The sequence below is a fragment of the Panicum virgatum genome, chromosome 9K (genome assembly GCF_016808335.1).
Source record: "Panicum virgatum strain AP13 chromosome 9K, P.virgatum_v5, whole genome shotgun sequence".
Classification (NCBI taxonomy): Eukaryota; Viridiplantae; Streptophyta; class Magnoliopsida; order Poales; family Poaceae; genus Panicum; species Panicum virgatum.
The window spans coordinates 50,957,421-50,982,844 of record NC_053144.1 but is presented as its reverse complement, the minus strand read 5'-3'; the positions used below and the strand labels follow the sequence as shown (position 1 = coordinate 50,982,844).

At 44.8% G+C, this 25,424-nt stretch overlaps 1 protein-coding gene, 1 long non-coding RNA gene and 1 pseudogene across 4 annotated transcripts; 2 read left to right on the top strand and 1 right to left on the bottom strand.

Moving 5' to 3' along the window:
• The first annotated feature begins 5,079 nt into the window (after positions 1–5,079).
• Positions 5,080–6,471, top strand: LOC120648775 (annotated as a pseudogene).
• Positions 6,472–9,198: 2,727 nt separating this feature from the next.
• Positions 9,199–12,771, bottom strand: LOC120652060. 3 transcript variants are annotated; one of them, XM_039929755.1, is made up of 3 exons: positions 12,444–12,756; positions 12,084–12,154; positions 9,199–11,854 (listed from the first exon to the last, which is right to left on the bottom strand). In XM_039929755.1, the coding sequence occupies exon 3, from the start codon at positions 10,290–10,292 to the stop codon at positions 9,372–9,374; it is 921 nt and encodes a 306-aa protein (XP_039785689.1). In that variant the 5' UTR covers positions 10,293–11,854; positions 12,084–12,154; positions 12,444–12,756; the 3' UTR covers positions 9,199–9,371. The 3 variants fall into 3 exon arrangements, with proteins under 3 accessions (XP_039785689.1, XP_039785688.1, XP_039785690.1); XM_039929754.1 differs by lacking the exon at positions 12,084–12,154 and having other exon boundaries at positions 12,444–12,771; XM_039929756.1 differs by lacking the exon at positions 12,084–12,154 and having other exon boundaries at positions 9,199–11,865.
• A 1,664-nt stretch (positions 12,772–14,435) lies between these two features.
• LOC120652059 lies at positions 14,436–16,657 on the top strand. Its single transcript, XR_005666436.1, has 2 exons — positions 14,436–15,488; positions 16,248–16,657. It is a non-coding gene; the product is annotated as an uncharacterized LOC120652059 (long non-coding RNA).
• Positions 16,658–25,424: the final 8,767 nt, after the last annotated feature.

Here is a 25,424-nt window from a genome sequence, read left to right as displayed (position 1 = left end):
ATATTTGATATACTCTTTGAATTATTTTTTATCGAACTGAGTATGAATAGCCTTTACGTCACGCGGTTTTGTATCTAGGAGCAAAAAGGAATCTGTTCTGCTATTTTTTAGATTAATGTGCTAATTTTTAGATTCTTTTTATTAATGTGGTGTCTTATTTTAACACTATTGGCCAAGTTAATTTTCAACTGGTCCCGTGGATCCATCTTGCTGGAGGTCAGGTGACCTTCTATGTGTAGAGATTGGTCCAATGATCAATCTCGCCGTTGTCTTGCTTTGATCCCATATTTTGCTTCTGTCTAGCCTTTTATATTGCTTTGATCCCTCATCTTCACAGGTTGCAATCGATCACGCTATTTTTTTTTCCTTTTGGCCTGGTAGACGTACAGATCCTCTTGAAAGCCACGTTAAGTAAAAAAACAATCCATACGACTGAACTGTGTTTCCGCTTATTGGTTACGGAATTGTATTTCTTTTATTACATCTAAGATCCATGTTTTAATATCTCATATATATATATATATATATATATATATATATATATTAGTAGTAGTCAGGGTTTACCTAACCGGTGGGAACCGGTCCGGTTCGGTTCCGGTTTGGGCCGGTACCAAACCGGCCCAAATTCAAAATTTAAATTTAAATTAAAAAAAATGAAATATTCCCAAAAAAATCCTAAAAATACTTCAATGTGCGACGAATTTAATGGTGTCAAATTTTCTCAAAAATTCATTCATTTAGTATAGTTTGCGGGGATTTGAAGTTAAACAAAAAAACATGCATACAAAAGTATACAAATACAATGTAAAAGTAGTACAAAAGAGGGTTGAAGGGTTCATTTAGACTAAAATATGTTATACAAACATTTATTTAGTATACTTTGCGGGCATTTGAATTTAACCAAAAAAAAATGAATTTGACCGGTTACCAGTCAAACCGACCGGTAAACCGGTCAAACCGGCCGGTATACCGGTTAGAACCGTTTCAACGGGGGAATTTGAATTCAAATTTGCGTTTGTCCGGTTCCGACCGGTAACCGGACTAACCGGTCCGGTTAGCCGGAACCGGACCCCGGCGGTTAGGGGCGACCGGTCGGAAAATTTAACCCTGGTAGTAGTTGGCATATACTCTTTTGAGTTATTCTAGACCGTTAGATCTTTATAAAATCTAATGGTATAAATCTCTCTTTTTTAGATTAACGTGAGAATTTCTAGATCCTCTCGGTGGTGACTTCTTTTAACACTCTCTTGTTAATATAATAGATGATTTTGCATTAAGAAATGTCTGAAGATTTTTTTGACAGACTGAAGCATTATTGTTGATGGAGTCATGTGATTTAGTTATTGTTTGAGATAATCATATTAGTTTTATTTTATCGCTATTTTAGATTGTTGTAAGGATCGATGGACCAAGAGGGGGGTGAATTGTGCCTTTTTCAAATTTCTAAAACAAATTAAAGCAACCTTAACCTATGCAATGCTAGTAAGGCTCAATTCACCAACCGGCTAACTAAGCAAACTACACAAGCTATAAAGAAAACAACAAGATATGAAACTAAGTAAGGTAGAGCTAAGTTATGATCTCTAAGGTCAAGCACATGAATAATTGCATGAAAGTAAGTGCTTGAAAGTAAAGAGTGGGCAAGAGACAACCGGATTTTTTTCCCGTTGTGTCGATGTGTTGGCACACCCCTAATCCACGTTATGACACTCACTAAGAGTCTTGTCACCTCCCAAGTCACCGAGATGAGGGCGCTCACTAAGAGTCTCTGTTCACCATCCCGGCGTGGTGAAGCTCAAGCCACGTACAAACTTCTTCGGGCTCCCACAATCAACTTAGCAAGCTCCGGAAGAAACACCTCAATCACCAAGATCGCCTAGGTGCTGCCAATCACCAAGAGTAACAAGCTAGGGCCTTCACTTGAGCAAGAACCGATCACCAAGAACAGATGCACACAAGCTTCTCTCTACTCAAGTCCTTAGTCTTGCTTCTTGAATGATTGAATGATCAAATGTGTGGAAGATGAAGCTCAATGTGGCTCTCAACAATAGTATGAGTGTATGAATGTTGCCTGGTGTCAAGAGACTTCAAAATGACCCATTGGAGGGGTATATATAGGCAGCTCACGCGGATAGAGCCGTTGGAGAAAAGCTGCCAGAAAAGTATGCAACGTCGGTTAATCCGATGGTCCTCCAAAAGTCATCGTCGGTTTAACCGATGAATGTAAACTGCCCATTTGGAAAACTAGCCGTTATAACTCGGGCAGATTAACCGACGTATCATCGGTTTAACCGGTGTGTGTAGTTGTCCACTGATCAACTGAAAAACCAACTCTCTGGACAACTGCACCGACGCTAACTCAAATCCATCGTCGGTTTAACCGGTGAGTATAACCTTAGAAATCCCTGGAAAAACCAACTCTCTGGACAATTGCACCGACGTTGATTTCAAATATTGTCGGTTTAACCGGTGAATATAACCTTGAAACACCCTAGAAAACCAACGTTCTGGACAACTGCACCGATGTTAATTTCAAATATCATCGGTTTAACCGGTGTATGTACTTGTACAGACTCTGATAACTGCGTTTAACCGACGTATAGAAAATTGGCGTCGTTGGTTAAACCGGTGTATAGATTTTTTCTGATTTTGCCTTTTCTGATTTGAGTCTTGAATGAAATCCAAATATTCTTGAGATATAAGTTGAAAACCACTTATTTGAACTTCTAGGAACCTGAGTGACCATAGTGTGCATCCATTTTTGATTGACCATGTCCATGCTCAAGTTACTTGGCCTTAACCCCTCTTAATAGTGCGACCTCTACAAAACTATAAAACCTATACTAACATAAGTTTCCTTCTCAACCTTGCGACACTTAGGACTAGAAAGATCCTTAGTCTTGTTATATACTTGAGTTGAATACCGAGATCGCCTTTTTGAATAATGAAATTGAGGGGCCTCTTTAACATATGATCCAATGAGCGATAATAATTCATTAAGCTGCACAAACTCATTAGTCACAATAATAGTTGTCATTAATCACCGAAACATACCTAGAGGGCCTAGATGCTTACAATCTCTCCCTTTTTGGTGATTGATGACAACACAAACATAAAGATTAACGAGAGAGCGAGAAAGGTAAACAGGAGAAACTTAAGCAAACTCAAAAAAGAACCAAGGAGCTCAACGGCTCAAACAGAATCCATAGATATGTCTCAAAACACAGCATACGCAAGAGTCAAATGTACATATCCATGAACTAACATCAAATGAGATATAAAACATCAAAGTCCTGTAACTACGAGCTCTCTCTAGCTCTACCCTCCCCCTGAATCCAACTCCCCCTAACTCTCTCCCCCTTTGGGATCAAAGCACCAAAAAGGCGAGCTACGGGTCCTGCTGTCGCGGCACGGCGAGGAAGCGGTCTAGGTCGTCGTCGTCGTCATCGGACGGAGAACCCTCGGTGACGGATGGGAGCTGTGGGTCTGAGCTAACTGGAGGTGTAGCTGTCGTGGAGGCTCTCGTGCTGGCACTGCCTGGGAGAGGGTCAGTAGAAGTGGTAACCGGGTCAGCAGAAGAAGTGTCAACATCTGAAGTCGTGACTACTGAAGTTGTCGGCTGCGTCGACTGCGGAAGTATAGACTCCTCTCCTCCTCCTCCCCCTGAATGTGGTGCCTGTGGTACGACGGGGAGGGCGACTGACTGAACTGCTGACGGTGAGTCCTGAAAGAGCGTAGTCATTGGCAGTGGCGAGAAGAGCGGACGACCGACAGACCCAAGAAGTGCGGACATCGAGAACGTGGTCTCCGGTGTCGTCGAGGGGGAGCGGCGGCAGAGGGAGCGAGGCCAGGAGAGAGAGAGAATGGGGAGAGATGGAGGCCGCCGACGTTAAAAAAAGAAAAGAAATTCTGACATGTGGGCCCATCTCTGGTAGTTGGTATAGGAAAGAGATTTAGAGGATGAATGGGTACAGAAAAGCTGAATATAGAGGAGAATATCTCGATGATTAGGCCAGGAATATTCTTATAAAGGAGGGAAATAGAGGAGGATGAGTGTGAATAGCCTTAGAGCCAGGACCATATTAGAGGATCACGCTGTCTATAAGGTGGGGCTACAGCAGATGTCTAGATGTGCTGCAAATCATGGGGAGCTAGGAATCACCGATACTTCAACATGGCTGCCGTACCCATATCCGATACGGCGATACGGCCCGATACGCGTATCGGGAAGTATCGAGAAATTATGATTTAAAAATAAAAAATTTAATTCTCGATACTTCCCGATACTCCGTTCGATATTTTTGGGCTAATAACACCTTATTTGAAAGAGAGAGAAAAACCCAACAACGAACCATCCAAACCCTATTTCTCCCAATCATAAAACACCAGCACGTCTCTTTCTCTTCCGTCCTCATCTGACCGCCGCCAGGCGCACGTGGTCCTCCGCCCCTCTCACTCTCTCAGGCTCTCACACGGCCGCCAGGCACACGTGCAGCCGGGTGCATGTGCGCTGTGACCTGGATCTAAAGCCGCCAGCTGCTGCTAGGAGACAAGGAGAAGGTACTGACTGACCACGTGCATTCTGCTAATACTGATAGTCGTGCTGCTCCTAATCCTACTGCTGCTGATGAAAGGCTGCGTAGAACTCCTCTATGGAAGTATGTTAAAGTGATTCAGAAAAATAGCACCACAAGAGGAAATGCAAGGTCTGAACATTTGCTATTCCTAGTTGAATTTGATCATTTGCTTCGCTATGTTGGCCTTTTGGAAATATAATGTTTATTATCTATTTTGTTCTCTAGAATTATTTGGCACTTTATATTTTTAGAAAAATATATACTTGCCGTATCGACGTATTCTTATTTTTTAAAAATCGCTGTATCACCGTATCGCCGTATTCGTACCTGTATCGGCGTATGCGTATCGGTGATACTTAGATGGTGAGTGATGACCCATGCATGCGAGCAGCGGCCATGCTGAGTCGCTCTGCGGCTCTGCCCACTCAAATTATCGTGCACCAAGCGTAGCGTCTCTCTATAAATTGGCGGGAGGACGAGCTTGAGGTCCCCGCCCCAGTACCAGCGTCAGCCAACAGAAAATCAGCAGCAGCAGCAGCAGCCATGGCGGAGTCCTCGCTCTTCGGTTTCTTGGACATCCGCGCGGCGGCGCCGGTGTTGCTACTCGCCGCCGTGGCCTTCTACGTCGTGATGGAGCAGCTGTCCTACCGCCGCAAGAAGGGCCCCCTGCCTGGGCCCCCTCTCGTGGTGCCCTTCTTCGGGAGCATCGCCCAGCTGATCCGCGACCCGCCGGCGTACTGGGACGGGCTGGCGGCGCCCTCCTCGGGACGTTCGTGGTGTTCATCCGCGACACGGAGCTGAGCCACCGCGTGCTCGCCAACGTCCGCCCCGACGCGTTCCACTTCATCGGCCACCCCTTCGGCAAGAAGCTCTTCGGCGAGCACAGTCTCATCTACATGTCCGGCGAGGCCCACAGGGAGCTGCGCCGCCGGATCGCGCCCAACTTCACGCCGCGCGCGCTCTCCACCTACGCCGCCGCCCAGCAGCGCGTCATCCTCGCCCACCTCCGGAGTTGGCTGGACCGGAGCGCCGCCGAGGCGAAGCCCGTCGCGCTGCGGGCGCCCTGCCGCGACATGAACCTGGAGACGTCGAAGACGGTGTTCGTGGGCCCGTACCTGACCGCGGCGGCGAGGGAGGAGTTCGCGAGGGATTACAACCTGTTCAACGTCGGGCTCATGGCGGTGCCCGTGGACCTCCCGGGGTTCGCGTTCCGGCGCGCGAAGCGCGCCGTGGCGCGGTGCGCGGGGGCGAGCAAGGCGCGCATGCGCGCGGGCGGCGAGCTGGCGTGCCTGGTGGACTACTGGATGCAGGACACGCTGCGGGACAGGGGTGGATACAGGAGGGGGGCTCAAGGCCCCAAGCTCCCCTAATTACACGTAAAATACTGTAGCAAGACCTCCAAATCACTATTAAATCTTCACACAAATCAACATCTCTATTGTTTCAGCCCCCCTTGCCTCCAATCCTACATCCGCCACTGCTGTGGGAGGCGGACGAGGCGGCGGCGGCGGGGCGTGTTCGACTTCCTGTTCGCGGCGCAAGACGCGTCCACGTCGTCCCTCTGCGACTTCCGGCGGCAGGCCACGGAGGGGTGCGACGGCCTGGCGTACATCCCCACCATCGCGCCCAGGGACGACTGCGCCGTCTACCTCAAGCAGCGCGGCGCCGAGCTGGCGTCGTTCTAGCCAGATAGCTGGGTTGGTGGCTGGGCGCTGTCTAGCTAGCACGCCGCTGGTGAATCCGCCGCAATCTTCCTGCGTGTTCTCAAGTGCATGCGCGTGAGCGGGACCGCCGGCGGTGTCCGTACGCCGGAGGACGGCCGCCGGGACGAGGCAGCGCCATCCCGTTCTCATTACTCATTGTGGTCCTCGTGTTTGGCAGTATTGATGTTTCCATATCTCGTTGGTGTTCAGCGTCATCACGCCATTTTTGTTCCCTCGATCACGCATGGATCGTTTTGTAGCTCGCCCGTGAGCTGGGAGTCATGGAGATGTACCTGCTCGCCCATGACCGTACCATGTGTCTTTCCGTGGATACCGTACCGTGGACCACGCCGCAGTCCCGGCCACTGCCGCGGCGTATGGGCAGGATGTTGATGGCCACTGCACGGCGATCGCAGCAGCTTGAACAATGGCCCAATTGTAACCGTTACCCACACCGCGCCGGCTGAAAACTGATGACACGGCAAGAGGGATAATCCTCCATGATGGTTGCTACTACTACGGAGTTCATGGCCGATTGCAGTTAAACAAGGCCCGCCCCAGAGCCGGATCGGAGGTTGACGGTACGGGCTCCGTACGGAGGGAAAGACGCAGGGGCAAGGGGAGAGAAGCTCGTGCACATCTGCATCTCTTGCTGTTTTGCCTCTAGTATAGCGCTAGCGCAGGTTAGCGAGTGGCGACAACTTTAGATAGTGTTGCGTTGGAAACTTCTAAAATATTGATGTGTTACGTATGCTCTGTTTCTGAATCACAGAAACCTTAACTAACAGGCAAGGTAATCACAGCAGGGAAGAACAAGGGCGCGCGCGCGCACACACACACAAAAAAAATCCAACTTTTAGAGGCAATAATATAAAGCCTGATTTCACGAGGTCGCAATGCAAATAAGTAGTCCCACACTAGGTGCAGCGGCAACTCTGTCGCAAGCATCACCGGAACACACACGGTGCAATATGTAGGCCTTGTTTGTTTGGTTAGGGGGTGAAAAAAAAATTATATTCTTTTGACCACTAATTAGAGATATTAAATGAATTCTAAATATAAAACAATCTCCATAATTATAATACTGTAGCATGTGTTGTAGCTAATAAGGCATTTGACCGCATGATTAGAGAATGATTAGATATGGTTACTGTAGCATTATTATAGCCAATTATGGTGAAACTTTACTCATTAGATTCGTCTCGAAAAGTTAAACACAACTGTGTAAAGGTTTCGCAAATAAATTTCGTTTAGTACTCCATGCATGCATTTATCTTTTTGTGAAAAAAATTTCAGGCTGTGAACCAAACACTGCAGAACAACAAACGGAATGGCCTGTTGCCGTGCAGCGGTGCAGGAAATTAAGCCTAGGCCTTTGCGTCGGTGGCAGCGACAGCGTCGAGGCAGGCGGCCGCCGCGGCGGCTATGACGGCGATGTTGGACCTGGCCGCCGCAGGAATGCGGGCACCCACATCGGCCTCCGCGGCGACGGCCTCAAGGATGAGACCCATCATCCCCGCGGAGCTTCTGGCCGCGCGCCTGGCCACGGCGGACCGGGACACCGACTCCACCAGGGCGAGCGCTCCGGGCTCGGCGGCGGCAGCAGCGGGGACGACGACGGCCGCCGACGAAGGTGCCTCCGGCCCCATGATGCGGCGCTCGGACCTGGCGACGCGCGCCGCGGCCTCGGCGAACACGTCGGGAGCCTCGGGACCCGCGCGGCGCATCTCGCGTTTTGCCGCGGCGGCCGAACAGCCGGCGGAAGAGCCTGACGACCATGTCGACGACCAACGCCGCGGCTTTCTCGAGCTTCTCCAGGGCCCAGGCGGCGGCTTTCGCGAAACGAATCTAACGAGTCTATTTAAAATTTCAAATTAAAATCATAATTAAATATATTTGAACAATTAGAATATTTTTTTAAATAGAAATAAAATTTTTAGAACTTTTTTTGAGATATAGAACAATTTTATTTTGTACACTGGAACAATTGTTCCAAATCTACAATTAAATTGTTCTAAGTGGAACGATTGTTCCTGATCCATAATTAAATTGTTCCACAATTTTGTTCCAGATCCCCAATTAAATTGTTCTAATTGAAAATTTTGAATGAGAGATTTTTCAAAATATATTATTCGAATAGATATTTTAAATAAAAAATAGAAAAACTGGCATGAATGAAATTGGAAAAAACAAACATTCGGGAAGATAAAAAAAAGCGAGCAGAATCGAAAATCACACTGGACACGTTCGAGTTTGCATGCTCGTCCGTTTCTTTATTATCACGCAAAATCTTTTAGCTGATCTGGGCTTCCAAAGTTTGGGCCCAAATAAAAAACTCATACCTGATAATGATTCTGCGACGGTGAATTTGGAACAAATGTTTTCGATTTAAAATAAAAATTGTTCCAGCTATATAAAAGAAATGTTCTAAATTTTGTATCCAAACATAGTCAAATGTACTCTATAAATATGATTTGTACGTAAAAGTTGTCAAGAAAACTTGAGACAAATAGAAGGTAAAAGGGAAAATCTAGAAAAGAAAAAGAAATGATAACACTTGCTATTATGGAACATAAAGGAAAAAACAGAAACAAAAAGAGAAAACAATGCCTGGGCTGTCACGTGGGTAGGTGCTCACGGGTAGCAGGCAGAGGACAGTACAAGCCGTAAGAACCCTTTATTTCTTCTCTTTTTATTTTTTTTTGAAAATACTTCTCTTTTTAAATGACAATATAGTGCAACTGCAAACCTTTGTTTCTAAAATAAAGCGTTTTGGCATCTTCTCTGTCGCTTGATATGTCATATTTGGGTGTTTTGCGTTGGAAGCTTCTAATGTATGGATGTTTTACGTGCGCTCTGTTTCTGAATCGCAAAAACCATAACAGGCAAGGCAATCACAGCAGGGAGGAACAAGAGCAGACAAAAAATAAATCCAACTTTTTAGAGGCAAGGGCGCAATGCAAATAAGTTACTCACACTGTCGCAAAGCATCACTGAAACACACCCTCACTGTGCAGTACGTAAATGAAAACCTGCAAATTAAAACAACGGAGTGGCCTGCAGCGCAGTGCAGCGGTGCAGGTAATTAAGCCTAGGCCCTTGCGTCGGTGGAAGCGACAACGTCGAGGCAGACGGCCACCGCGGCGGCTATGACGGCGATGGAGGACCTGGCCGCCGCAGTAATGCTGTCGCCCAGATAGGCCTCCGCGACGAAGGACTCAAGGATGAGACCCATCATCCCCGCGGCGCTTCTGGCCGCGCGCCTCGCGACGTCGTCGGTGTCGGACTCGGAGACCGATCTCCTCGGCAGGGCCGCCAGCGCTCCGTGCGCGGCGGCAGCAGCGGGGACGACGACGACGTCCGTCGACAAAGCTGCCGCCGGCCCCATGATGCAGCGCCCGGACCTGGCGACGCGCGCCGCGGCCTCGGCGAACACGTCGTGGCCCGCGCGTCGGGCGGCGGCGCGGCGCATCTCGCGCCTCGCCGCGGCGGCTTCCTTGCCGCCGCGCAGGCGGAGGAGGAGCCTGACGACCCTGTCGACGACGAACGCCGCGGCTTCCTCGAGCTTCTCCAGGGCCCAGGCGGCGGCGCCCGAGCACGCGGCGTCCATCACCGCGCGCAGGTACTCCGCCACCGCCTCCGCCGCGCTGACGACCGCGTCGAGGGCGTCGTCGAGAGCAGGAGCAGCGGCGGCGGGTGGTTTACTGGCCCCGCCCCACGCCGCCCCGACCGCCACCCCCACGCCGAAGATCGCTCCGGCGGCCAGGCCGGCCGGTGGGCAGACGATGGCGGCGGCCGCCACGGCCGTAGGCGCCAGTGACGACGCGACGCTCGCGCTGGCCCCCATCGTCGTCGACTCGATCTTCTTCGCAGCACACGGCAGGTGCTCCGGGGGCTCTTTCTTCCTTGCCTGCGGCGGCGCTCTGTTGGTGCGACGCGGGCGGCGAAACCTTGGCGGCACAAGCGGGTGGGTTTTATAGCGACCTTCCAGTGCAATGGGAACACGCGGCATCACAGACCTCCAGCAGGCGCCGGCGACCGGCGCGTCCGTTACATTTGGCCCATTTGTTTGAGCTCGCGGCTCACGAGGAGTCGCCGCTGGGCGCCTCAGCTTCCTCCTTCCACGAAACACAGACCTGTCTACTGATGCTTGCAGTTGTGTTTAGACTGACAGAGCCATATGAATGTGCTACCAGGAGGAATGAAATACTCCCTCAATTTCATTTGTCTAACTTTGAAAGAGTATATATATATGTAAGAAACAAACATATACGACATCAAATTAGTTTCATTAAATCCGTAATGAGGTGCATATTGACAGTATATTTATTCGGTATTGTGTAAATTTACATCTTTTCTATAAGGCTGGTAAAAGTTTAAAAAATATTTGATTTGGAGTAAAACTAAAGTGATATGTTACCGGCAAAAAAAAATAAAGTGATATGTGATTTGGAACAGAGGGAATACTCATCTGTCAACCTTTCAGAAGACTCAGGGTTGTTTGGTTTGAGGGGCTAAACTTTAGTCTATGTCACATCAAAGAGAATCTTAGCATTTAAAAGTATTAAATAAAGGTTAATTATAAAACTAATTGCAGAACCCTAGGGCATTTAGAATTATAAATTAAATAGGCTCATTAGATTCGTCTCGCGAATTAGCACTCAGCTGTCAAAAAAATTTATAAACAGATTTTATTTAATACTCTAAAATAGTAAGATTCTTTTTGATGTGACAGGGACTTTAAAAAAGTTCCTAGAACCAAACAGCACCTCAGTAATAAGTAGGCCCAGCGGAGTATATCAGAGTTAGTGAGTGATGTTTCTAAGAATTTCCGCTTGTAAGGGGAAGAAGCAACCGACATATTGAATTTCAGGCGAAGTACAGGGATGATGGTCCTGGAACATCAGCTTCTAGTTGGTACATTAATTTAACAACTCACCGTAACTGTTGTACCCACTATCTCAATGCAAGACATTTCAACATGTTTAGGAAGCTGAGCCTAGCTTAGCTGCTTGAGGGTGCCTCTACCACCCAAGTTCAAGTCCTTGAGGTGAATTTGGGTGCCTAATTTTTTTTTTCTTAATTTGAAGCACCCAGTTCCTTCTAGGTTGATCTAGTTTTTATATCAACATGCTTGCTCTCTTGTGCATAACGAACGAGCATGATTGTAAAATAGTAAGACATTAAAACTTGCAGCTTACAACTGAACATCAAGATGCAATCATGAAGAAGAAAAATCAGACTGCATTTGACTGTGTAGTATCACCAGTTCGTTGACACATTAAAGCAGCAAAATTTATGAGCATACTGATAGCCTTATATTTCCTTGCACCACTCATATTATTGAATGGTCATGCGATCTTCGAGCACTCTGGACACAAGAGACGACCTTTGGATCTGCACTTTGTGCAAGGAATCAAATTATCAGTCTTGGCTTCAGCCCCAAGTGATTCGTAAAGATCATCTAGCATGCCCAGATTAAGCATTCCTCCTTTCCGAACTGAGCCAATTCCTTTGCACTGTGAGCATGCTACTATCCGAAGATCACCACACCTCTTACACATACCTAGTGACCTGCAGTGCATCTGTATTTTGATCAGAAAAAAGATGGATGAGTTGTAAGGGTATGCAGAGTGCAAAGCATCTGTCATGGATTTTCTCAACCTAGGAACTCCGATGACTGATGCTTTGTACTGCTCTGCATAATTTTTTTTCATTATTATGTTTTTTTTCCTTCTCAAGGCATTTCGCCTTGGGTTTTCAGAGCATAAGCCATCTACTGACAGCATAATATACTACATACATCTTTTCTGAAGAACTGAGGAGTTGAAAATTAGCTTCAGTTTCATTTCTGCGTACGGTAGCAGCTACCAACTGGGGACAAAATATTGAACCAAAACAATTAACCATATGGGGAACAATTACTGAGCATATCTTTTTGCATACTTCTATAGAAATTTCTTCACCCTTTCTTAATTGCCCAACTAAACTATCTTAAATCATATTTACCGCTACTTTTCAAACTAAATTTAGGTTCTGTTTTGCACCTGATAATAACAAATTACTTACAGCTATCCTTCTGCAAGATAGTACTAAATAACACAACTGACTACTGAGGCAAGCAAAACAAAAGAGAACGGCAGAGAAATGGCAGGGAAGGGACCTTCTTTGGGAGGAGGCAATGAATCCGTCGACCCTGGGCGCCGCGATGGTGGCGCCGAGCAGCAGGGCACCCACCACGAAGCCGGCGATCTCGCTGCCCGTCAGACCTTCCATCTCTCCTCTCTGTGCTCTCTCCCTCTCAGTTGCTGCACCGTCGGCCGTGGAACCGAGCTCCTTGGAGGAGAGCCCGCTGGCAGCCGTGAAAGGCGCGCTGCGCGTCGTCGTCGGCCGAGGTCGCGGCCCTGCCGAACTGCCGCTGGAGGATGAGGTTGTGGATGTGGACTCGAAGAGCTACTGATGACGCCGTTGGAAAAATCGGCGTGGGAGCTGGGCTGGGGGGCGGCTGGTCTATCATTTCGTGGGGCTCAGGTGACCCATGGGGCACATGGGCTTGGGCTGAATTTGCTCAAAAAAAACATGGGCTTGGGCTGAAAAGGGGGGACTTACAAAGGAGAAAGCCCTACAAAATTATACTATATTCGAATGTAAAAAAGTAGTCTTATTGTTTTATAGGAATTCTCCCTTCGAAGCGTGGGTTAATTGGATCACAATCTCTGTTGCAACTCTGAAGATTGGAAGATCTTACCTATGCAAGGATAGTTAAATTAACTTGGCACATCATACAATAGGAATAAAACAGTGACAGCGCCTTCCGCGGACAAACGAGAACTAAATATTAAATCAGCGAGAACTGATGAGATTTCTATGCATAGAAGATGAAAAGTTATATTTTTTTGAATAACTCTATTCTTAAATGACGTATGTTAATTAGAAAGTATCATAAATTGATGGGAAAAGCTAAAGAATACTCAAGTGATTCTCCGGCTGCCGACACTCAATTTCTGCAGCGTCCGATATTTGTGTTGGCTGGTTTCTGTTCGTGGGATCTGTTCGGTGGTGGTTTGTCTGGTCTGGGGCTATACACATGGTGGGACCCATACAGTTTCAAGTTTTTTGAGGCGCGCCTTCTAATCTCCTCGTCAGACCATTCACTTTCCCCTTTCTCTCGTTCTCCATCAGGAGCGTGGTCTCCGCCAGGGGTGCCGCAACTCTCAGACAGATGCACAAGTATGGCGATTCGAAGATTTACTCCGTTATTGTTCTTACTCCCTTGTGGATTTCATGTTTTTGCACTTTTGTTTGGTTGATTTCGATCGATTGCCCCTGTGATCTGGTCCTGTAGGTGTTCCTCTTCCAGTTTCATTCCGTTCTCATGGTATTAACCTAGGTTTTTTCTATTGATTTGATTGGTCTATCTGTCTCTGTTGTGCGATTCGCTTTGGTCGTGTAGCTTTTAACCGATCAATTCATGAGATAGAATTTAGGTTGTACCCCGCTCATTTTTTGTCTCTGCTTTGCGATAGGGTTTAGTAGTCTAGATTTCTTCCTAATCGTTGATGTGATTGGATTCATTATTCTAGGTTTTACCTGATTATTTGTTGTGTTTCTGCTTTTGCGCTTCAGTTTAGCAGTGTAAATTTTACCCAACTAATTGATGGGATTGGATTTAGTATTATAGGTTTTAACCAATCATCTGTTGTGCGATTGTATTCTCTATTTAAATTTTTTTTATCCATTTCATGCTTTTTCCCATCGAGCAGTCAAAAACACATGTATGCATATCTATTTTGTGTTGCTTGTAGTGGCCAATTCATCGTTGGTTCTAGTCAATTTTATACTTCCTCCATCCCAAAACACAATTCATTTTAGGATTTAAAATTTACCCAAAAAAACAAGTCCTCTTACCCTATTTGAAAAGTGTATGTGCATGCAAAAATTAATTAGTGCCAAATATGGGCAATAAATAAGGGCAACATGGTCATTTTAACTTCTTGTTCATTTTGTTCTAAAATCTCTAGGATTACTTGTATATAGGCCTTAACTTTTGTATATGCACGTTCTAGCCCAACCTGTTTTGTTCATTCCTTATTATTTGCAATTGGGCTCGATTTTAAAAAGTTAATGATGCAATTATGTTTCTGATTAACTTATGTACAAATTACATTACTTGATCCTCAAAATTACATTAATGATTGTACTGTCATTTTTATATAATGAAGGTGTAAACACGTTGATTTTCTAAAATTTTCCCATATTCTTTTGCGCATCTGCAGGGTTTCATGCAGTAAAAAAATCTATTATTTTACTGGGAAGGTAGGTAGGCAGAGTGATCAGTAGGAGGTCACGGCAAGGGCGCGGCCGCGACGGCGGCTCTCATTGGGAGGCACCCCTGATTACTTGAGTGGTGAGCTCGAACGGCCAATCTCTCCGACCTTGAACTAGAATCTAAACACCATTATGGGCCTTAACTTTTGTATGCACGTTCTAGCCCACTCTGTTGTGTTCATTCCTTCTTATTTGCAATTGGGCTTGATTTAAAATTACAACTGATGAGCCAATTATGTTCTTAATTAACTTATGTGCAAATTACATTACTTGATCACTATAATTACATTAGCGATTGTACTGTCATTTTTATACAATTAAGGTGTAACTATGTTGGATCTGTAAAATTTTCCCATATATTCTTTGCATCTGCAGAGGCAGTAAAAAAAAATCTGTCATTTTACTGACTATAGCATGAATCTGTGTACTTGAATTTTGAACTTTTTTTTTGCATATGTGGGGTTTAGCACCAAAAATTATTTGTATTTTACTGACCATAGAAAGAATTTGTGGTTTGTTAGTTTTTCATTTTAATATTTTTTTGCATAATTATTATCAGATTTCTGCATTTTTCTTTTATTTTGTTATGGTTTTGTCTCGTCACTTTTTTCTAAGTTGTTTGTTATCTCTATTTTTTGCTTTTAATCTGATTCTATTTTATCCAAATCTGACAGTTGGAACTCCCAGCACTCGATTTTTCCTTTTCCGTTGAATAGTGTGTTTTGTATGCTAGCATCACCCAAGTGTTGAGGTCTCTAGAATTACTCGAGTTTTGTATAGACAAATCCAAGGTCCTCTCATCTGTCTGAAGCATGGAATCAAGCTTTTCCCTTTGTTTCACTTCTTCTTGGAGGGCGACGCACACAGTTTTGAAACATAGGTGAGGCGATTTGACCCTCCATTTGATGATTCAGATCCCATTGTTCTCCTTTGGATTTGCACTATGCTTGTCTTGGGCAATCGTTTTCTCCAATAAAATCAGTTCAGTTTTGTATGTAGGAAAAGTTTAGTTAACTATAGTTGTATATAAGGGCTTACTGTCTCGCAAAACTAGTTTGTTATTTGACTGAGTATATAAAACGTCTTTTAAGTTATTTTTTTCTAGGTTTCACATTTACTTAATCATGTTATTGCACAAATGTTATGCATAATTAAGCTTGCTATCTATTGCCCTATTTTCTTCCAAATTTCACACTATTTAAATTGTTTAGTGACCTATTTTTTCTATAATTCCTACTGAATTGGTATGCTTAGTCATTTACATTTAATTAGTCACTAAGTTACAGTGTTGGAGTCACTAAGTTACAGTGTTGGAGTTACTATAAATTCTATTTGTATGTTTTGTAATTTTGAATCTTGGTATATTTGAAGGCTGTTTTTTTTCATCTGAGGGGTTTCCACTATCCCAAACATATTTGTTCTTTGGCTAATGATAGAAAAATATATGTGCAGTTGTTCCATTTGGTTATCCTTATTAATATAATATATTTATCTATGTATTTCATTTGTGGTTGCTTAATTTTTTACATTGGATTTATTTTGTTTTGAATTTGCTACATACATGTCATAATCCTGATTCTAATTAATTTTCACATTTCCTTTGCAAAACCGTGCTTTTGGTGAAAATGTTTTTTGCTAGGAGAGATGTTCTGATCACTCGTGACAGTATTTGCTATCTGGGTATCAAAGATGGCCCCCAGGATTGTCTGGTTCTACCCTAGTCTGCTATTGAAGAAAACAACAGGAGGTGGATGACCACAACTCGTGCTTTGGAGAGGTATTGTGGCCACAATAGTATGCCGTTTTTCAGGATTGCTGTTGACCTAGGATGCAGGTTTGGATTCATCCTTTGTCCAGATAACAGACTGCAGATATATGATGAACTCTGAACCATATTAGTATGGAGTTATCTAGATGCAGCTTCTAGCTTTCTTTTATTTTGTGTAATATGCAATCAGCAAATGATGCATCCATATGTCTGGAATGCTGAATATATGTGAATAACTTACAATATTGTAATATTAATGGTGGTTGATATGTTGGAATGTTGCCTTTTTGGATTTGTATTATTAAAAAAAATGTTCCTTGAAATATCTTTGAAGCAGCAATCATTTTTTTCATTCAACAAAGATGCAGCAACAGCAATGACCTTTCCTATGCATTGTTTAAAATTTGTTTTCATCAAACTTGTTTCTGTCTAGTTCTTCAATGACCAATGCTAATATATATGGATGTCTCTAATTATTTGAATATAAATCAGGGCACTGAATTTTCCATATTCATTATTATTGCCTTTTTTGTGTAGTTATTATTTTGCACCATTTGATTGAAATCAGGTGGCTCCAAATTCGAGTGGCAGATGGACCTGCAGCACTCGATTCCCTCTCCTCTTCCAAATCGAGTGTTTTAGGCAATTAATTTACTCAGGTGATGGTGGCCACCGTAATGCCCGGGTGATAGGTAGACAGAACAACGGTCCTTGCGTTCGTGACATTTCTTCAAATTTTCTACTCAAATTTAAGACATCCTGGATTGAGAGTACCAACCATCTTAATGGTGCATTATTTTTGAACCTTTCCCAAAAGAAAGGCGTGCAGACATGTTCACTACTACAATAAAAATTAACCGAGGCGGATAAAAATAATTAACCGAGGTAGTTTTTGCATCTGCCTCAGATAAAAGGTCACAGTAACTGACCCATTATCCGAGGTGTTTTTTCTGCCCGCCTCACTTAATTAAATAAAAAATTAAAAAAAGTCCACCGAGCCCATCACGGGTCCCCAAGCCCATCATGTTGTCGCCACTAGATCCGGTCGCACCCACGCTGCCGCAGCTCACCGCTGCTCGCTTTGAGGCATTGAGCCGCCGCCACCCACCCTCGGGATGCCGGATCCGGACCCGCCGCGCCCGTCGTCGGGCTGCCGAGGCGTCACGGCCGCCGCGGAGGGGGAGAAGGAGGCGGAGGACCGCCACCGCCGTGCCCTAGGGACGCTAGATTCGGACTCGCCACGCCCACCCTCGGGCCGCCAAGCCGTTGCCGCCGCGAAGGGGAAGGAGGAGGCGTCAGAGACGGGAAGGAGTGGGCTGCGCTCGCAGATGTGAAGGAGGGCGGTGTGAGATAGGAAGTGGGAGAGAGGAATAGTGTCGTGCCCGCGCAGCTACCGAGCCCTCAGCCACGCTGTCTCCGTGGCCGCGCCCGTGCACACTGCCGTCTGTGAGAGAGTGGAGGGAGGGAGGGGAGGGAGAGAAACGGGAGAGGAGGGAGAGTTAGGATGACAAGTCCCAAACCTTAATATTTATATATATGGAACTTGGTAACGGGCTTTCTAGGCCTTTTTAGGCCTCGGTATTTTCCGAGGCATGCCTCTTAGGGTGCCCGACGCGGTTAATCTATATTAACCGAGGTGGTTATTTTAAACGGCCCGCCTCAATTAATAGATTTTGTGGGACGGTTTTTACAACTGCCTCGGTTAATGAAAAATAACCACCTCTGTTAATCGCAGGCATTAACCGAGGTATTTTAAAATGATTACCGCCTTCGAGGTCATTTTTAAAGGTCACGGTTAATATTTTTTGTAGTAGCGGTAGGGGAGGTGCATGGAAAAAGACATGCTACTTTAATTAGCATATATTTTGTTGTCCAAATAGAGTCCCAACGCTTAATAATTAAGGGTAGAAGAGTATTTTCTACACAATTATAATTTGTCCTGAAAACTCCGAAACGCCTTATATTTGGGGATGGAGGGAGTATACTAGCACAGTCTAGAATTGTTGTCCGTGCCGTGCCGTGCTTTGGACCGCGCTAAATGATAGTCCCACGACCCGCCTAATAATAGAACTGCCCAAGTCCCAACTCTACCTGTTAACTGAAATGCTGCATCATGCATGGTCATATACATAAGAATTAATCTATATCTATATCTATATTTATGTATACATTCTCTATTCAGCACCTAGGGTGCTGAATAAGTTATTCAGCATGCTCTCCCAACCCCGAAACCAGAAAAATGTGATCCCAAAACTGGAAAATTCTTCTTTAAACCGGAAAAAGATAAGCATCCATTCTGCAACCGGAAAATTAGGAGGCTCAAACCGGAAAATTTAGCTCATCCATTCCGCAACCGGAAAATTAGGAGGTTCAAACCGAAAATAATTCTGTGTGACCGGAAAATTTAGCTGAGTCATGACCATCAATTCTGCAACCGGAAAATGAAGCTTCTAAAATCGACGGCCAAGTCCAAACAAACCTATGAGAAATCAATGGAGATATTAGAAGACATCAATAGGAACCTTGACAAATAATCATTCGCTTCCACCTTATTTTGTTTTCCTGTTGCAAAAAAGTCAACATTATTCTACTCGTGTTGTTAGAAATTTTGATTTTCCGACCACGACCGATACTCTTTCCGAAGCAAATGGATTTCTTATGTAGTCCAACATGCTTGATATATTCATAATTTTCTTGTTACAAATTTTGATTTTTTGGTTGCAATAACACATTTACGGTTATTATCGAATCTTTGTTTTTCTGTTTCAGCCTATTTCGGGTAATTTTCCGGGTAAAGCACAATTTTCTAGTCTTAGAAATGCATTTTCTAGTTCCAGATCCCAGAATAGAGGTGTGTCATGTTCTTTTCCGGTTATGGTAATAATTTTCCAATTTTATGAATACCTTTTTTCGGTTTCGGATTGTTCTTTTCCGGTTGAGATAACAATTTTCTGATTACAAAAATATCTTTTCCGGTTTCAAATTCCCGTTCATGGATTTTTCCGGTTGAACAAAGAATTTTCCGGTTTCAAATATATGTTCATGTCTTTTCCCAATTGAACAAAGAATTTTTCGATTTCGGGATTCCATTTTCTGGTTTCAAATATCTGTTTATGGGTTTTTTCCGGTTGAACAAATAATTTTCCGATTTCGGAATTTTATTTTCCGGTTCGGGTGGGGGCTAGCGTGGGGGTGGAGGGAGGCGCTGGATAATAATCCAGCACCCAGCGCACTAAATAGCACCCCCTATTTATATATCTATATCTATACTATATATAATATAAAAATTGAAATATTTTTTTTACCAAGATTAGGCCTACCGTACCTGTCACGGAGGTCCCACTTATCAGGCCAAAGGTTTGACGAAAAAAGGTGTAGACCCACGAAATTGATAGAAGAAAAATGTTTTCACCAAAATCCTAATACTTTTAACACCAAACATTCATCTACCCACCTCTTGTATCCACATTGGGGATCAATGGTGGTCACCCTTGGATGATGAGTGATTGACAACATCGTGTGGATTTGATGTATCTCTTGGCTTTGTGATGTGCAAGTGTAGGATGCGGCATTTTGGCGGTCGACGGCGCCAGGTGAAGGTCAGGTGAAAGATTCATTCTGAAGGACCGTGGTGAAGGATGAATGCGAGTAGGCTCGGAGAAGCGAAAGATTCATGCCGAGAGACCAAGACGGTGAAGGGTGAATGCGAGTAGGCCTGAACCGAGGGACCCGAAGAGGCTGTACGGAGTCATGGGCGGTCCACATGGTGCACGGAAGAGCAAGAGTACATAGTGATGAAGACGGCATCGGCCAAGTCGGCGAGGACGATGTTGAGTCAAGTAGGCGGTCCGTGCGGCGGGCCCGCGCGAACGACTTGAAGGCGTCAAGGCTCGACTGGAGGTCGGACACGCGTTGACATCGACGATTTGACCGGTTTGACCTCAAAACCAGGAAGTCAGTCACGTCGTGCGGCGGCGTGCGATAGGATTTGACCGGTTTGGCCTCAAAACCAGGGAAGACGGGTTTGACCGGTTTGGGCCTCAAAACCGGGAGCGGGCTTGACGCGGTCAAGGTCCGGGCGGAGGGCACGTGGCGTCATCGCGAAGCCTGCGTCGTGAAGTCGGCGTGCCCGTCTGTGGCTCATACAAAAAGTTGGACGAGTTTGCCCCTGCATGGGCGGTTATTATAAATAATAGCGTAGGGTATTTCTGTCTTCTAAGGAGACTTGGAGGATAAGAAGAGAGGGATAGACAGCCATCCAATTTGGTCGACCAGTTCTAATCACCCCCTTCTTCTCTCTCAGTTTCTCTTTTTTTTCTCTCCTCCTCTTCTCCACCTGGGTTAGAGATTGAGATGAAATTTTAAGACCTTGTATCATGGATCCGGGGGAAAGGAGGCCCTTCCCTCCTATTGCCCTCCGGGCTTTAAATTTGCTTCAATCTCGTGTGCTTTGTGGTGGATTTCGTGTTTCTGTTCCTTGTGCTACGCGGGCCGGCCACTGCTACAGATTGGGCCATTTGTCCCGGTTCCAAAGGGCGATTTGTCCCGGTTTTGGAACCGGGATTCGGCCGCCGGGACAAAAGCCCCTGGAGGCTTTTGTCCCGGGTGGTAGAACTGGGACAAAAGGTCCATCACGCTAAAAAATCTTTGCGCCCTACGGGATTCGAACCCAAGACCTATTGCCTAGCTCATGGCTTTCTTACCAGCTTAGCTAAGTAGTACATGTGACTCAGTAAAGAATAACTCTTTTTTGAACTATCACGTGGAGGGGCCTTTTATCCGGGTTGGTAACACCAACCGGGACAAAAAGGGTCCTTTTGTCCGGGTTGGTACCACCAACCGGGATAAAAGGGTCACCCTTTTGTTCGGGTTAGTGTTACCAACCCAGATAAAAGGGTTGGGTCTTTTGTTCCGGGTGGAGCCACCAACCGGAATAAAAGGGGACCTTTTGTCCGGATTGGTACCTCCAACCGGGACAAAAGACCCCTGTCTCCCCCGCTGGCCCGGCTAGCTTTTGGACCCGAAACAAAAGCCACCTATTGTCCCGGGTCCAAAGACAACCGGGACAAATAGCCTGGAACAAAAATCTATTCCGTTTTGGTGTGGGCGGCTTCCAGCAGAGCCAGCGCAAGCAGGCAGGCAGACAGCGCGCTGCTGGCGGCGGGCGCGTTCTAGCGCAGTAAGGCCGGGCACAAGAGAGTGCGGAGGCAGGCGGCTGCGGGACTCAGCTGGGCGAGCAGCTGAACGGCGCGGCGTCCTCTGTCGGGTCAGCGCAAGCAGGAATCCTCGACGTGCTCAGCAAAGCAGTCTCCTTTCTCAGCTCTCTGTTGCAGGCAGCCATCAGCGAGAGTATCCTGTGTGATTGCCGTTGTGGCTTTGGCCTTCGTGCCTTTGTGATTGTCTTCCTGCAGGTCCTATGTGCGTGCATGCGTGCACCAGCAAGGTCACAGAGGTGCCGATAAGAAGCAGATGAACTGTGCATGCAATGTGTTTGACAAATTGTTCCGAAGGGGATACAACTGTAGAAATCAGAGGCGCCGTGAAGCTTTGGGTGGAACGTCGGCCTCCTTTTGGAGATCGCGACGGTTTCGTGTTAATAATCAATGGTAGCCTAAACAAGGCACAGATACAGATATATATATGGCTGAGTATGACCGGTTTGGAGATAAACTAGGAAAGAAAAGATTTACACAATACAACATGAATCTATTTCTATCTATAGCAAACCTATATCTCCAACCGGTCACCACTTATACCATATTTTACAACATGTTTAACACTCCCCCTCAATCTAAATCTTCTGTAGATTAAGATTGCCTTTGAACATCTCCAATTGTCGCGCCGCAAGAGGTTTAGTAAACCCATCAGCCACCTGATCTCTTGTAGAGACAAATTCTATGTCAAGTAATCTCTTCGCAACTCGCTCTCGTACAAAATGATAATCTACCTCAATATGCTTTGGACGTGCATGAAAAACAGGATTTGCTGAGAGATACTTAGCTCCCATGTTGTCGCACCATAGCTTTGCTTTTCTTGGTGCTTGAATCCCAATTTCCAACAATAAGATCTGAATCCACATGATTTCTGCAGTTGCATTGGCTAATGCTTTGTATTCTGCTTCTGTGCTTGATCTGCTTGAATCCCAATTTCCAACAATAAGATCTGAATCCACATGATTTCTGCAGTTGCATTGGCTAATGCTTTGTATTCTGCTTCTGTGCTTGATCTAGACACAGTTGCTTGTTTTCGTGCACTCCACGAAACAAGATTTGATCCCAAAAATATTGCAAAACCACCTGTGGATCGTCTGTCATCAAGACTACCAGCCCAATCTGCATCACTAAAACCGCTAACCAGTAGAGAAGTTGATTTTCCAATCTTAAGTCCAAGTTTTGTAGTATGTTTAAGATACCTCAAAATTCTTTTAACTGTAGCCCAATGAATAGTAGTTGGTGCATGTAGGAATTGACATACCTTGTTAACTGAGAAAGAGATATCTGGTCTTGTCAAAGTCAAATATTGCAAAGCACCAACAATACTTCGATATTGAGTAGCATCACTAGGACCAAGAGGATTACCTTCATGAACCGAAAGCTTTTCTGAGGTTGACATAGGAGTACTCACAGGTTTACAATCACTCATGCCGACCCTTTTTAATACATCTGATGTATATTTTTCTTGAGTCAGAATTATACCATCAGAAACTTTGTTTACTTCTATTCCAAGAAAATAATGAAGATCTCCCAAATCCTTTAAAGCAAATTCCTTGTTTAAATCACGAAGTAAAGCCGAAGTTGCATCTGGTGTTGAGCTAGCCACAATAATATCATCAACATAGGTAAGAACATACATACTGATATTCCCTTTTTCATAGAAGAATAAAGACGTATCTGCTTTTGACGGCTTAAAACCCAACTCTTGCAATTTCATACTTAACCTTGAATACCACGCTCTAGGCGCTTGTTTAAGCCCATACAAAGCTTTATCAAGTCTACACACATAATTTGGTAAAGAGCTATCTTCATATCCAGGAGGTTGTTTCATATAAACTTCTTCTTCCAATAAACCATGTAAGAAAGCATTTTGAACATCTAATTGGCGAAGATTCCAACCTCTCGACACAGCAACTGACAAGATAACTCTAATAGTAGCAGCTTTGACCACATGACTGAAAGTATCTTCATAATCTATACCAAACCTTTGTTTGAAACCTTTTGCAACAAGACGAGCCTTGTATCTATCAAGACTTCTATCTGCCTTTCTCTTGATTTTATAGACCCACTTACAATCAATAATATTGATGCCTTTTCTTGGAGGTACTAAATGCCATGTCTTGTTTTTCATCAAAGCAGAATATTCTAGATCCATAGCCTCTTTCCAATTTTTATTTGCTAAGGCTTCATCTAAATTCTGTGGTTCACCAGAGGATGTAAAACACCCATATCTAATAGTGCCATCAGTATATACCTTGGGCTTTCGTATACCAGCTTGTAGCCGTGTCCTTGGACGTGTTGTTTTTGATTCAGCAGGCGCCACACCAGAAGTTGCAGACTCATCAGCATGCAAATCTGGAGAATCCACATCTGGATCTGCACCAAGTTGGTCGGGTGCAGCAGGTGTTGGAGGATCCCCTGGCTGCACCGTGCCGGTGTCCTGTTGGCTCACAATCGCAAGTGGCGGAGGTAGAATCCCACCCGCGCACGCACCGGACACACCAGACCCCGCCGGTGGATCTTCATGGAACTCCACCCCGTGTTCCTGATTTCTGCACACACTTCATCACATGTATTATCACATGGGTTAGTGGAATTAAACATATGATCATCTATTTGTTCTCCCCCTGGATCAGATGTTAATGGACGAAGATCAGAAGGAAGAAGGGAAATCTCGTGACGAAGGCGTGCTCCTGCATTCGGGTGAAGTTGAGAGAAAGGAAAAATATTCTCATCGAATGTGACATCACGAGAAATATAGACCCGTCCTGTGGAAGGATCAAGGCACTTGAAGCCTTTGTGAAGAGGACTATACCCAAGAAAAACACACTGCTTTGAACGGAATTGAAATTTATGTGTGTTATAAGGACGGAGATTTGGCCAACATGCACAACCAAAAACTCTAAGAGATGAATAATCTGGTTTTTGCTGAAACAATCGTTCAAGAGGAGTAGCAAAGTTAATAACTCGGCTAGGAGTTCTATTTATCAAATATGTAGCCGCAATAAACGCATCTTCCCAAAATTTGAGAGGAATAGATGCATGAGCTAAAAGAGCTAAACCAACTTCAACAATGTGTCTATGTTTTCGTTCAGCGGCCCCATTTTGTTGATGAGCATGGGGACAAGACACATGATGAGAGATGCCAATGCGCTCAAAAAAGGAATGTAATTTTTGATATTCACCTCCCCAATCAGTTTGCATAGCAATGATCTTTCTATTGAAAAGTCTCTCAACAAGTTTTTGGAAGTCAGTGAACCTTTGAAAGACTTCAGATTTATGTTTAAGAATATAAATCCACACAAATTTGCTATAGTCATCAATAAAACTAACATAGTAGTTTCTTCCTCCAACCGAATTGGGTGCAGGGCCCCAAACATCTGAATAAACAAGTTGCAAGGGCTCACTAGAAACACTATGCGACTTGGGATAACGAAGTTGATGACTCTTTGCCTTTTGACAAGCATCACACACAGACTCTTTATTCGACTCATCCAAACAGGGAAGATTATTCATACTAATGACTTTGGAAACAATGGGGTATGATGCATGACCTAAGCGACTATGCCATCTCTCAAAGGATGGTTTGACGACTCCAAAAGCTTGCTTTATTGAGGTTGGCGGCGGAAGAGGATATAAACCCTTGCGGCAGTGTCCTCTAAGGATGGTGTTCTTCGTGGCCTGATCCTTGATCAGAAAATAATTAGGGTGAAATTCAAGAAAGATGGAATTATCTTTAGTAAGATGATGAACGGAAACGAGATTTTTTGTAGCTTTTGGAACATGAAGAACATTGTTTAGATGTAAATTACGAGTCGGGGTATGAACTATAGAA